The sequence below is a fragment of the Halichoerus grypus genome, chromosome 5 (assembly GCF_964656455.1).
Source record: "Halichoerus grypus chromosome 5, mHalGry1.hap1.1, whole genome shotgun sequence".
Taxonomy (NCBI): domain Eukaryota; kingdom Metazoa; phylum Chordata; class Mammalia; order Carnivora; family Phocidae; genus Halichoerus; species Halichoerus grypus.
This window is the reverse complement of record NC_135716.1, coordinates 11580363-11594225: the sequence shown is the minus strand read 5'-3', so window position 1 is coordinate 11594225 and position 13863 is coordinate 11580363. Positions and strand designations below refer to the sequence as shown.

Genomic DNA, 13863 nt, shown 5'->3' with positions numbered 1-13863 from the left:
TCTGCACCCCGCCGGCATCCCGGGTCAAGGGAGACCCCCCGAGGGGCCAACCACAGCGTCTGGTTTTGCGTAAAGCCCCCCCAGCAGTGTGATGTTATCTTAAAGAAACATCCGCCTCCCATCAGATTCATACCTTGTATCTCTGCCAAGAGGATGACCCTGGCCCTACACTTGCACTGGACAGATCAGTTCTCTGCTCACCTGGGACGAGGTCCTGGGGGAGGGGGACCTCTGGCGAGGGTTTCCGCCAGGGGCTAGCTAGCAGCTCTCGTGCACATTGCCTCAGAGTCCTTCAAACCAGCTTCAGCCCTGACAGCCCCGGCCCAGCAAGGTGAGGGACTGGCCCAAGGTCACACTGCCGCTGAGTGGCAGGGCCGGGGCTCCTGGAGCGCCACGGGGCGGCAGTGTCTGCTGAGTGGGCATTGGGCTTAGATTCCAAAGAGCTCCAAGTGGCCAGACTAAAGCCAGTCCCAGGAGGCTCTCTGAAGCAGATGAAGCCTCCTCCCGTCCTTGATTCCTCCACGTAGATACTCCCCACTGCACTCCCCACATCTGAGGATGCTGGGGCGGGGAGGGGCAAGCGGGCCAGCAGCCTCTGAGGGCAGTGAACTCCATGCTGTCACTTTTCTTGCCTTGGGCTTTCTTTTTCACTGTGGCTTTAAGTGCTTAGCCCTCTGCTGAAGGAAGGTCACCAGCCCTGATACTGCTGAGCTGGGACAGGACACCCAGCCGGCCCCAGCCCCGGGTTGGGGGCTGCCTGGCACTGAGGACCATCCCAAGACACTCACAGGCAGGCACCGTGGAGCCATGAGGAGAGGCCCGGTTAAGCCCCAGTTTCCAGGCCTGATTTGGCCTCTTGCGCAAGATGCTTCTCCTTCTGGGTCCCAGTTCCCCCATCTGTTAAATTAAGAGTACTGGACGCCTAAACCCTGACACTCTGAACATGAGCTTCCTGCTCAATCCTTCCAGCCCAAACCACGTGTGAAGACCTGCTCTACGCTGCTTCCCTCCCCACCTCAACTGTTCTGGGGGTATAGGCCTTGTGATAAAGGAAGTGTGACAGGCCTTAGATAAAGGAAGGCTCTCTTCTTGCCACCCCTTCGTGTTCTCACTGGACTCTGTTCTAGGCCTCCATCTTTTTAATCGTATGTATTATGGGCATGGCTGCCTCTTCCTCTAACTGAACTATCAGCTGCCTTCAGACCCTTGGGTGTCATATTCAGACTCATACCCGTGTCCATCCAGGTCCCGAATGATGAGGGGAGTGGGGGTCTCCATGCTCTCCCTACTCAAAGTGTGGTCCACGGACCAGAGCTTCCCATGGGAAAGCATAAGAAATGCAGAACCTCAGCACATCCCCAGCCTCTGACTCAGAATCTGCAAAGGAACCCCCAAGTGATTTGGGGGCACACTCCAGTTTGGGGAGCACTGTTCCAAGATGCTCCCCAGCTCTGACTTGCCCCCACCCCACATCCCTTGCTTTGACCACCTAGAAGCGTTCCAACTGATGGGCCTTAGCAGGACTCACTAAAATGTAGCCCGTCATTAACCAAAAGAGATCTGTCTTAGGAACCTTCTAGAAGACTGCCACGGACTCCCACAAATAGGATATGAAATGTACAGGCCCTAGGGTGATTCCTGGCATGTGTTACCTGCTGGCTCCCCACCCCCACCCCCCGAGTCTCAAGGAAGCTCAAGCAGCTCTCGAAAATGCTGAGGTCCCTTACCCTTGGCTCTGTGGATTTGGCTACTGTCACCCTCCTCACCTGTCAGAACCTATAAACGGATGACTGCCCAGATGCCAACATCCCCCAACAGAGACAAGCAGATCGGCGGGCCACCTGCCCCTCACGGGCCCTGTGTCCATGCTCAGAATATGCTCCTCCCTCATTCTCTACTCTTGACATTTATTCAACTTGGAAAGAAAAGAAAGTTTTCCAAAACACGTTTCCCAGTTTTTTAATAAACCCTGCAATTCCTCTAATAGTTTCAGATCATCTTAAATATTTATTAAAATCACTCTCAGCCACACTTCTTTAAACAATTCTCCTCGTTGACTTCGATTATTTATGTATTTACGAACATGATGTCTCCTTCCCTCGGAGCAGATGGCAGCTAGTAAGTCTTTGGAAAGGAGAAAAAAAAATCAATGGGACGGAACGTAAACGCAGTGACTCCCCGATTTACTCTTCTTGACTAGCTCTGGTACAATTATCTTCCCATTCAGTGGAAGCGCCATATGATGGCCAGTCAACGACTGGTTTGGGAAAGCATGGAGCCTTGAACTGGAATCTTGGAAGAAGCTGCCAGCCCAGGACTCAGTTCCCAGGGGAATAGTAGCGGGACAGGACAATGGGACAGGGGTGGGGATGGACAGAGCCCTGGGGAGGGGGAGAGAGGAACCCACACTGGCCGAGCACCTGCTATGCGCCGTGCACTGCGCTGGGAGGCACTGCACGGGACCTCAGAGTTGATCTTCACAACCCTCACGTTCAAGCTGAAGAAGGCCCAGAGAGAGAGGACAAATCTTGCCCAAGGTCACAGAGCTAGTAAGCAGCAGAACCAGGATGTGTACCCAGGCAGTCTGGGCCCTAAGGCCAAGTGGACAAGGACGACAGGAAAATATCATTGCCCTTAACCTCATGCGTTCTTGGCTACAAAGTTACTATCTTTCTTTCAACCTGGTGAGGCCGGTCACTCCTTTTCAGACCATCAAAAACTTCATTCCCAAGCAACGGGACCTTTGTCCATCTGAGAGTCTGAGGGACTCAGGTGTTGGTGTTAAAGCTGGAAGGCGTCCATGCAAAGGGGATGAGAACACAGGAAGTGAGTGCCATGAGCACCTCAAGAGTTAACTTTATGAGAGGGTGAAAAAAAAAAAAAAAGACCTTTGCCCTCAGAAATGGATGAAAAACACAATCTTAATGATGTTTTCTTCATCGGGCCTTTATCAAGTGTCCCAGATAGGGAAGGTGAAAAAGAATAAAATCAGCCAGCCGCCCTCTCGCCTCAATCTACTTCTCTGGAGAAGCTCCAAGTCAAGTTAAAACAGAGACATGGGGCTGGCCTTTAAGAAGCTCCAGTTGAGGAAACGGATGATGATCACCATTTAGCAGGGGTCTCGGCTACCGGCGTCACATTACTGCATGAGCAGAACAACCCCACGCTGCACGGTCCCATTTTACAAATGAGAACACTGAGGCTCTGACCCTTGGTGACAGGCCAATGGGGCAGTAAGAAGCAAAGGTGAACGTGTGGATTTGGGTCTTGCCCTCTCACTCAGGAACCTGTGAGGTGGACCGGCTGGAGCAGGGATGATTCTGCCTGCTCACCGATGAGGAAAAGGGGGTCCCAGGAGTGGAGCGACCTCCCTAAGGCTGCCTGACCGGCGTGTAGCTACGGTGGACCCATTTGAAATCTGATTTGTCACTAACTCAACACTGCCTCCACAGCCCTTGCCGGAAGATGGATTCCCTGAAGACGGCCAAGTCCCAGGCTGCCGAAGCCACGGGATGGGGTCTCTTCAGACAAGGAGGTGGCAGCAAAGCTCAGCACGAGGCCACGTGACACTGGCTTCCCTCTAGAGTCCCTCCTGTCACTGTCTCTGGATCCTGAAGTAGAGCTGTCAGAGAACGGGCTTCCAGAACAGGGAATCAAAATGCACTTGGGAAGAACTGCCAAAGAACAATCTCAAGGTCACTTACAGGCCAGTGCCCTGACCTCGAGGTGGAGACCAAATGTACCTCCGTAAAGAGCAAGGGGGAAACCATGTCTCTTTTGTTCGTCGGTCACAAAACGTGTACCGTGTAGCCAAGCACATGCCAGACAGCCTGCCAGGTGCCCGGGAAAACACAAAGGCCATTCAGAAGGGAGCAGAGCCCACAGAAGAAAGGGAGAGTGCGCTGTGGATGGAAGACGGGCAAGGATGCTGAATCGGCCGCTTCCTGGCTGAGGGTCTGGGGCCAAGTCCTGCACCCTCGCCAAGTCTTGCAAAGTAAGAATCAAACCTCTCCTTGACTGGTAACCGTGACCGGTCCATGTCTTAAAAATGAATCTGCCCGTGTCCAAACGGCAGCAGGCTGCAGCACACAGGGGCCTGTTATTGCCTCTTACAATACTAGGAGCACCCAGCCTCACCTCCTGCCCTCCAGATGTGAAAAAAGCCACAGCTCAGATCCTAAGAGAGGTGCGCAGAAGCCTTTGGGAGCTGAGAAAGAAGGGCCAGCTGTAAAAGAAAGTGAAATTACTTGAAAATCTCCCAAAGTAAAGTGCAGAAACCCCCACCGGGCCTTCACCTGAAGGCCATTTCCAAGTCCCCCTGTGCCTTAACCCACACTGGTCTCCTTCAGCACACGCACTGCTCCTCCCCATGCCAAAAGTCTGGCAAGGTCTGGAAAATGCAAATTCCAACGGGCCTCCCCAGGAAGAAAACTCAGGCCACCTGACCTCTCCTGCATGCCCCACCAAGGAAGAAAACCACCTTTCCCCAGCTTCCTCCATGTTTACCAGGAACCCCCAAGTCTGGGAAAACAGCCCAGGTGTTAGCCCTGGCAACCCTCCTCGGACACTCATCTGGTGGTGGCAATCAAAATGATGCTTCCTTTTCCACAGAATGCAATCTTTCCAGAATAGGAGAGGCTCAAAGTCAGAGTTTAAGCTCCTTTTCACAAGGAATCAATATTTTCACAAGATAATCCTCCTCGGGGGAGGGGATGGATTACACAGATCCCAGGTGGCAAAATGTGGCTCTCTGGGGATTGTGGGATGGATGTTACTGGGCAAGGAAGCCAAAATGTAGACCCACCCCCACTCACTTCTCAAAATTCACGATCCAGCTCTTCATTTCATAAATATCTACCCAGAGCCTCCCATGTACCCAGGGACCCCTTCTAGGCGGTGGGGATGCAGAAATTAGAGGGGAGGCGACTGACAATGACACTTCCCATTACTGCGCCCCCTCCAGGCCAGGAAGTCCACGCTCACTTTCTCTAGGCCCTACTCAAAGCACCCATTTTACAGACAGCCGTCCAAGACTCAGAGAGGGTAAGCGATTTGTCCAGGGTCACACAGCTAGTAAGGTGGCAGGGCCAGGAATTAAACATAGGTGCAAAGTCCACGTGATACTCCCCAGCGGGGCCTCCTTCCCGCTCAACCCCTCCCCCATCGGCTCCATTTCTTGCAGCAGGGTGGGGATCAAAGCCTCCCCCCCCCCGCCCCCTCCCCCCCCACCCGCCCCAGGCTCCGACCAAGGAAGTCCCCGGTTCCTCTTTCCTCCCACCCTCAACACGGGACACACAGGTTCGAGACCCACTGTGTGTGAACATCGCCCCAGGAAAGCCCTGCAGGCTGCAAGGGCATCTACCCGGTTGCACTGAACTTCCATTTAAAAAAAAAAAAAAAGATGAGGAAAAGATAAAGGGCAAAGAGGAAGTGCTCTTTAAACATAGGCGGGTGGTTACCCCAGGAGGAAGTCTTAAGGCCAATGGAGATTTTGTTCACCCCCTCTAGTTCCTCTATTCGAAGCGACTGGCTTTCCAGCCCCCCATGCAAGTTGGCAGGGGGCTGCACTGCGCCGGGGCTAGACCCTGCGCCCTCACCTGGCGCGCAGGAGAGGTCTCGGGGTGCGGGTGGGGGGCAGCCATCCCGAACGCCCCCTCCCTCCCGGCGCGGGGCCCCGCCGCGCGCTCCCCGCAGCTGGGTGGACCCGGGCGGCGGCCCCGCGGCGTGTGCGCCCCCCGCGCCCCGCCGCCCGCGCCGCGTCCTCCGGTGCCCCCCGCGCCGCCCCCGCCCCTGCGGCGCCCCCTCTCCCACCGCCGCCCGCCCGGCCCGCACCCCCGTCCCCGCACCCGTCGCGCGCGCCCCGCGCCCGCACCCGCACCCGCGCCGGGCGCAGGCGGCTCCGGGGGCGCGCGGGTGAGCCGGGCGGCCCGGGCGGCGGCGCGACGGGGCCCCGGGCACGTACCTGGCGGCCGGGCGAGCGGCGAGGGGAGCGCGGCCGCGGGCGCTGGAGCGCAGGAGCCTCGGAGCCTCGGGCACCGCCGCCGCCGCCGTTTCCGGGTTGGCCGGTCTCACGTCACCGCCACAGGTTCGCGAGCGGCCCCCGCCGCGGCGGCAGCAGCAGCAGCAGCGGCCCCGGCGAGTGCCAGGCGAGAAATAACTATAAAAGGAAGAGACGCCTCGAGGAGGAAGAGGAAACGCTGTTTACCTTCGAGAAGCCGAGCCGCCGGCGCTCGCACAAAAGGAGGACGCTCGCCGACGCCGCCTCCCCCCGCGCCCCGTCCCCGCCGCATCGCGGGCCCGGCGTCAGCGCGCGCGGCGCCCCGGGACCGCCCCGCGCCGGCCCCCACCCCAAAACCCGCGGCGGGGGCCGGGGGGCCGGGGAGGGGGGAGACCGCGGCGGGGTGACCTTGGGCGAGTCACGGCAGGCGGGTGAGCCGGTGCGTGGGGCGCGCTGCGGAGGGGGGGCGCTCGACGCCCCCCGGCCCAGACCAGGAAACCCCAGCCCCGGGAGGCGCAGGGCTGGCCCAAGGTCACTGCCTGTCGGACGGGTCTCCGGCTTCAGCGCGAGCCTCCCGACCTTCAGGCCGGCAGGGTCCTGCCCTGGGCCGCTTCCCCCTCCCCTGTGCTCCGTCCGGAATGATGCCGCCCGGCCCACCTCGCAGCGGGGTCGGTGACAGCGTGGACATTCAAAACATTCGGAAGGCAACAGATATTTATTGAGGGCCTACTAAGTGCCGGGACTGTTCTAGGCCCTGGGGACACAGCCAGGAACCCAAACCAAATTCTGGCCTGGGAGGTCGGGGAGGGGGGGGACGGGGGGGACGGGGACAGTCAATAAGCAAATATCTGATGTGTCTGGTGGGACTAAGTGCTATGAAGAAAAATAAAGCAGGGCCAGGGGAGAGGGGGGGCGTATGGGTGCCATCATGAGTGGCTCTCCAAGGACTTTTAGTACAGAAATTCCCAGACAGAAGGCTCCTCTCTATAATAACAGTGTCGGGTATTAGAGAGTCCCCATCTTTCCCCTTGTCCATAATGGCAAAGAATACATTTTTCTCCATGTAACAACACAACATGCCTAGGGAACTGATCTGATGTTCTTCCCTCTGCCTTGCTCCCCCAGCCCTCAAGCCCATCCTATCGTTGTCTTGAAATTCAGCCACATTTCTCAGGAATATAGACAATGTTCTTTAAAGTATCTTTCCACTGACCTCCAGCAGGGGTCCAGAGTTACATCAAAAGCCTTCAGTGTCTTTCCACCCTCCACCTCCAACTATCCTGGATGAGTTGGGGGCTGGGATGTGCCCATATCATATCAAGTGCTAAGTTACCTGATTATAACCCCTGGGTTTCTTTTACAAAGATGTCTAAACCCTTTTCTCTTACTCAGGCCCAGTGCTAGGAGCTGGGGCCCCGGGAAGATCTGATTCCAACAAGACTTGTAAGGGGCTCCCGGCCCTGTATCTGCAGGAAAGCAGCCCAGATGACAGCTCACAGAGGAGACAGAGGGGGAGGGGTGTCTATTCAACTTGGAAGGGAGGGAGCCCCAGAGAGGGCAGAAGATCATAAAACTCTTCCTAGAAGTTCTGAGAGGCATTTCGGCAAAGTGAAAAAGAAGCATCTGGAAGCTTGCCTGAGCATCAGTGCCCTCATCTCTAAAGAGAGGAATGGAGGCCCACCTCACCAAGGTGGAGAGGAGGTGACCCAACTGGGTCTTGAACTAGGAACTTGAGTAGCAAAAGGGTTGGAATCAGAGCTGAGCTGAGTCCGTTTCTTTCTTGGCCGCTTACAAAGTGGGCATTAATAATTCCGAACATTTCTGAAGTTCTAACCGATTGCCAAATGCTGTGCCCATCTAATTTAATTCTCAGAACAGCCCCACGAGGCAGGTTCATCATGCTCAGTGTTATGCAAGATACTGAAGTGGAGAGAGAGAGATGGAATTTGCCCAAGGTCAGACTAATTAGCTAGCGGTAGAGCTGGGCATGAACCCAGATGGTCTGGCTCCAAAGCCCAGCTCTTCACTCCTGGCCTCAGTTTGCTCATTTATTAAATGGGATTGACAATAACTGCTTCATTAGGTTGTGTTGGGGGTAGTAAATGAAACAACACATATGTAGAACCTAGCCCATTAGTAAGACCCAGGAGAGTGCTCTCAGCATTGTAATTATCATCACAATAATTATAAAAGGCATAGAGGTAAAGACCTTTCTGGCATGCTTGGGAACTGCAAACAGTTTGGAGTGAATGTTAACATAGAGTGTAAATGTAGGGGGGTGGGAAGCAGGGAAGAATAGGTGAAGCTGTGTGCAGGGGCTGGATCATGCTTACCCTGCACTCCACTGAATTCAGAGATATCTGAGATGAAGAGTCCAACTCATGTGTATGAGTCTCCACTCACTGGATACGGTGAGGCTAAGAGGATGATTCTGGCCTCTGATCATGCTCATCCAATCAGGTCCTGATAGATGTGACAAATTCAAGCAAATGGAACCTGGGGATAGTGCCTGGGAACACCCAGGGCAGTTCACCCCTACAGTGGTCTGCTCTGTTCCCCACACAGCGACAGACAGAAGCCGAGTGCCTCGGGCTGTTTGGGCTGCCACAACGGAACACCAGAGCCTGGGGGGCCGACACAACAAACATTTGGTTCTTATGGTTCTGGAGGCTGGGAAGTCCAAGATCAAGGCCCCTGCAGAGTTGGTGGCTGGTGAAGGAGGGCCCACCCTCTGGTTCAGAGCCTTCATTCGGTGTGTCCTCACATGACCCAAGAAGGGAGGGAATCCTCTGGGGTCTCTGTCACAAGGGCACTCCTCCCATTTATGAGGCTCCATCCTCAGGACTTAATCACTCCCGGAGGCCCCACCTCCCAACACCATCCCACTGGGATTTGGTTTCAACATATGAATGGCGGGGGCAGGAAACACAAATATTCAACCATAATATTTGGTGCCCTGAAAAGAGCATTGATTTTGGGGTCAGGACTTCTTGCCTGGAATTTCCAGCTGTACAGCTTTGGGCAAGTCATTTAACTTCTGACTCCTTTCATTTCCTCAGCTGTAAAATGGGAATAATACTGTTATCTTCTGTTGTTGAAAAGAGTATATGAGATGATGAATGTTTAATGCTTTCTAGGCTGTGAAATGTTCATGCACATTTTCCTTGCAATCTCAGAATCCTATTCTCCCACAGCACATGCTGTCCACACATCTTTCAAGCGAAGTAGCTGGCTCTTTCCCTCGTATATGCAAAAGCCCTTCAACAACATGCCTTTCCCCGCTGAGCATTTGCTTTTTCACAAGAGTGAACGTTCTTACAGTGTGGAAGGTAACAGAAGGTGGAGGTTAGGAGACATGGGAACTGTTTGTGTCCTGCTAGTTAGTATTTTGCAATTAAGTAGGTTCCACATCCCATGGGGTAAAAGCAAACTCGGTGACATTTTACTGACCCTGTTGTCAGGGTTCCTGCACCCCCGGCCATTCAGAACCCAATGGACTTAAGGGAGGAGACTCACCGCCCAAAGCCACAAGGGGCTCCTGTCCTGGAATTGTGTGAGGGCCCCGTGGAAGGGGGCTTGCAGCTGGCTCAGGCAGCCCCTTCAACTTGGGGGATTCCACTCAGGAAGGTAGACAGAGAGCTGGCTCCCAGGCTGGAGCCGGGATCTTAACCCGGACACCCAGAGCCCAGGCTTCAAAAGCTGATGAGTGATGGTTTCCAGGGACTGGAACAACGGGCGGTAATTGCTTAATGGACACCAAGTTTCCTTTTGGGGTGATGAAAATTCTGGAACTAGATCGAGGTGGTGGTTGCCCAACATAGTGAATGTAGTAAATGCCACTAACTATTCACTTTAAAATGGTTAGCTATAGGTTATGAGATTTTCACTTGAATTAAAAAAAAGGAAGGAAGGAAGGAAGGAAGGAAAACTTGGGGGGGGTTGGGGGGCTGGTGAGCAAGACCTTTAGCCTATTTTCTACATTTCACAACATCCATGATCGGGTTGCACCAATGAACCGAATGTCAGAATCATAGCAACTGGATGCTGGAATTCCTTCTGAGCAGCCAGTTTATATAAGTGATTCTTTCACAATTGAAAGTAAAAGGAATTAGTATTGAATAATGTAGTTTTGATATTATTATTATTATAGCTTAATTTCTGTTTCTGCAAAAAAGAGCATGGCAGAGTGGAAAAGCTCCAGGTCAAGTCTGAGAGGCCTGAATTCAAATCCTCGCTCTGAGCAGCTGTAGGGCCCTAGGGAAAATCTTTAGCCTCTCTGTGCCTTGCGTTTCCTGCTTCCATAAATGTGGTGACGATAACATTTCCACATAGACCGTAGAGAGCATCGCTGTGCAGACGGAGTGGATCGTGTCGGGAGAATTTCACCTGGAATGTGCAGGACAGGCGGCTGCTTGCTGTTGTCACTATATGGTGCACAAAATCTTCCAAAACATGGGTCTGCGGGGGAAACAAGCCAAACACGTTCTTGGGGGAGCTCTAGAAACCACTACCTAGACTCTGGTGACTTGGAACCACACACACGAATTTCACACGTGCCTGGTACACAGTGAATGGTCGGCAGCGGTGGGGGGGGGACCGCAGCAGGCAGAGCCAGCCCCCCTCCCTCTCCACTCCTCCGGGTCTCCCCCGACAACGGGGAGGTGAGAGGAGAGGATGCATGGCGGCCTGTCCTTGTACCTTAGAAAGGGACAGTTACCACCAAGGGCAAGAGAGCAGAGTCAAAACACAGCAGATTCCCTGGGATCATTTAGTGCAGGAAGCAAGTAACCCTTCCCACTCTCCCAGAGCCTAAGTCCTTACAAAAAGCTGGGAAATGTCGTGGAGGCATCACTGAGAAGCAGTTATCTTCAGAGGAATTGCCATGCAAATGGGTCAACTTGGTGGGGAATCAAATGTCCCTCGTCTGATCACACTGGAATAAAACCATTCACTCAATTTAATATGAGTCATGTCTCTAAGCATAAACGTCTCTCCACCCTGGACCACAAGCACAGATGTGCTGATGCTCATAGACACACACACATACACGCCCATGTGCAGACCCACACAGGGAGGGGAGGGTGTTTGTATGAGTTATTCTTTCTAATTATGAAAGTAATGATGCTAATTCTAGAAACATCGCAAGTGAAAGGAATAAGAAAATAAGCAAAACCCATCCATAATGGCCCTTCCAGAAGGGCAACTGTTCTTTCTTAACAACTTCATGTATTACCTCTTTTTTAAAGATTTTATTTATTTATTTGAGAGAGAGGGCACAAGCAGGGGTGGGAGGAGCAGAGGGAGAGGGAGAAGTAGGTTCCCTGCTGAGTGTAGAGCCTGATGCGGGGCTCGATCCCAGGACCCTGGGTTCATGACCTGAGCCGAAGGCAGACGCTTCACCGACTGAGCCACCCAGGCATCCCATCCTTACCTCTTTTTAGAATGCATTTTAATACAGTTGCAATCACACTCTATCCACCCTGTTGAATCTCACTTTTTTTATTCACTTATGTGCGAGGATGTCAATCCCACGGAGGTTTGAACAATAGACCTGGCACACACTGACAGCCTGAAACCCACACAGGAGAGAAGGGAAGGAGACAGAAACTATGGTTCCTCCCTCAGTGTCATTTCCTCCAGGCCAGAGACTATATCTTATGCAGCACTGTGGGCCCAGCCCTTAGCACAGTATCCGAAGCATAATAAGCGCTGAACAAAGGTGTGCTGAATAATGAATGGATGGACAAGTGGGGGAAAGATGTCATTCAGAAAAGGGCCACAGACCTTGCCTGAAAGGTCCACCACCGAGTGGAGCTTCTCTGCAGAGCCTCACCCTCAGGCAGAGAAACCCACCCAAGCAAGCGATAGGGAGCGATGGAGACTGGGGATGGGCACGGCACGGGCCCCGTCCTCAGGCATTCATGTTCCAAGCTCCCCTGAACATCAAACAGCAGGTGCCTGTCTGCAGGCTGCAAGTGTGCACCCACTCAGAGCGGTGTTCTCCAGGCATGGTCTTTGGATCCGCAGCAGCAGCAGCACCCGGGGACAGATTACAACAGTAAAGTCTCAGCCCTGCCCCAGACCGACTGACTCAGACTCAGAGGTGGGGCCCAGCACCCTGCGTTTAACAAACCCTCCAGGGGATTCCACCGAAGCTAGCTGGAGAGCCACGGTCTTGGAGCAGGGCTTCTCAGCCCTGGTGCGTATTAGACGCACCTGGGGAACCTGTTTGTCCTCTGATCCGGGAGCCTCAGCCCAAGATTCTGATTTAATTGATTTTGGGTGGGGCTCAGACTTCAGAATGCTCTGAGCTCTTCAAGGGCTTTTAGTGTGCAGCCTGAGAAGCCTGCTCTCGACTGCAGAGAGGCTGCACGTGGCCATTTTATTCCTCCTGGACTCTCCTGCCTTCCCAGCCTGCGTGCCGCATCGTTACTAAGTACAGCATTGTAATCAATCACACTGACTTTTTTATTATGAAATAGTTCATGCATACAGAGCGGTGCAGAGCCACTGTGTCCATGTACCCACCACCAGCTCTGTCACACCTTGTTATCTGACCATTATTTATGGGCTGAATTTTGTCCACACTGCCCTCCCTAAATTCAACATATATTGAAGTCTTAATCCCTAGTACCTGAGAATGTGATTGTATTCGGAGACAGGGTCTTTAAAAAGGCGATGATGTTAAAATGAGGTCATAAGGATGGGCTCCAATCTACTGTGAATGGTGTCCATACAAGAGGAGATGAGGACACAGACGTGGACAGAGTGCAGGCATGTGTAGACATCTTCATCTACGCGTCAGGGACGGGGAGGCTGGAGGAAGAACCCACCCTACCGCCACCCTGATCTTGGACGTCCAGCCTCTGGGATTGGGAGAAAATAAATTTCTGTTGTTTAAGCCACCGAGTCTTTGGTCCTTTGTTATGGCGGCCCCAGCAAACGGATATAGTCATATTCAGATTCTTAAAAAAAAAAAAAAAAAGCCCCAAACATCACAGAGTTAGTGCTCTCTGTATACCCTTCTCTTCCTCTTCCGCCCCTCCTCCTCCAGGGGAACCGCAGTCCTAACGTTAGTCTCTGTCTCCGTCACAGAGAGCCGGTGAGACGGTTAATATCATGGATTCTGGAGCCACAGTGACTGGATGGAAAACTGCTTCTGCCACTGACTGGCTGTTTGACTTTGATCAATTCATTACCCTCTCCAAGGAACATGAATAGCATCCCATCTCATCATGTTTTCAGGGTTAAATGAACTGTTTTTAAAACACCTAGAATAGGGTCCGTGGGTGGCTCAGTCGGTGAAGTGTCAGACTCTTGGTTTCGGCTCATGTCATGATCTCGGGGTCCTGGGATCGAGCCCCCGCATCGGACTCCGTGCTGGGTGTGGAGCCTGCTTAGGATTCTCTCCGTTTCCCTCTGCCCTTCCCCCACTACTCGCTCATGCTCTCGCTCTCTAAAAAAAAAAAAAAGCACCTAGAATAGTGTCTGGTGCATTAAAAGTGCGTACAAGTGCTGGTTAAACATATCTATACTTTTACATCTACATACATATGCACTTATAAAATAGATGTGAAATATTGTTTTCCATGTTTTTAAACTTTACATCAGAGGTAACCTTATACAAATCCTCCTGTAATGTGGGATTTTTTTGTTTGAGTTCTAAGGGCATTTTTCGAGATGTCTCCGTGTGGATGCTAGGATTCTCATCGCCCCTTTACTGCTGTGGTCTGCACGTGTCTTGGCTCCTCTGGTCTCTCCATTTTCCATGTGGTGTGGAAGTCTTCTGCTTCACCTGGAAACCTCCCTTCCTCGCCCTGGCCTCTTTGAACCCATGCCTAGAACATTCCCTGCCTCCCCAAGGA

At 53.1% G+C, this 13863-nt stretch overlaps 1 protein-coding gene and 1 long non-coding RNA gene across 6 annotated transcripts in view; both read right to left on the bottom strand.

Moving 5' to 3' along the window:
• The window catches only part of CYRIB (CYFIP related Rac1 interactor B), a 144416-nt gene extending 138111 nt beyond the window's left edge, over positions 1 to 6305 (bottom strand). For 2 of the 5 annotated variants that reach the window (XM_036084513.2, XM_036084514.2), the window contains exon 1: positions 5963 to 6176. Coding sequence is in view for 1 of the 5 variants with exons in the window: in XM_078072004.1 (XP_077928130.1) it covers positions 6206 to 6290 (85 nt within the window). In the remaining 4 variants the exon portion in view is untranslated. Of the gene's footprint in view, positions 1 to 5962; positions 6177 to 6205 lie in introns of those variants that run through there. The other 3 variants (XM_036084506.2, XM_036084507.2, XM_078072004.1) reach the window with 2 other exon arrangements.
• Positions 1944 to 4131, bottom strand: LOC144381816 (uncharacterized). Its single transcript, XR_013447683.1, has 2 exons — positions 2421 to 4131; positions 1944 to 2124 (listed from the first exon to the last, which is right to left on the bottom strand). It is a non-coding gene; the product is annotated as an uncharacterized LOC144381816 (long non-coding RNA).
• Positions 6306 to 13863: the final 7558 nt, after the last annotated feature.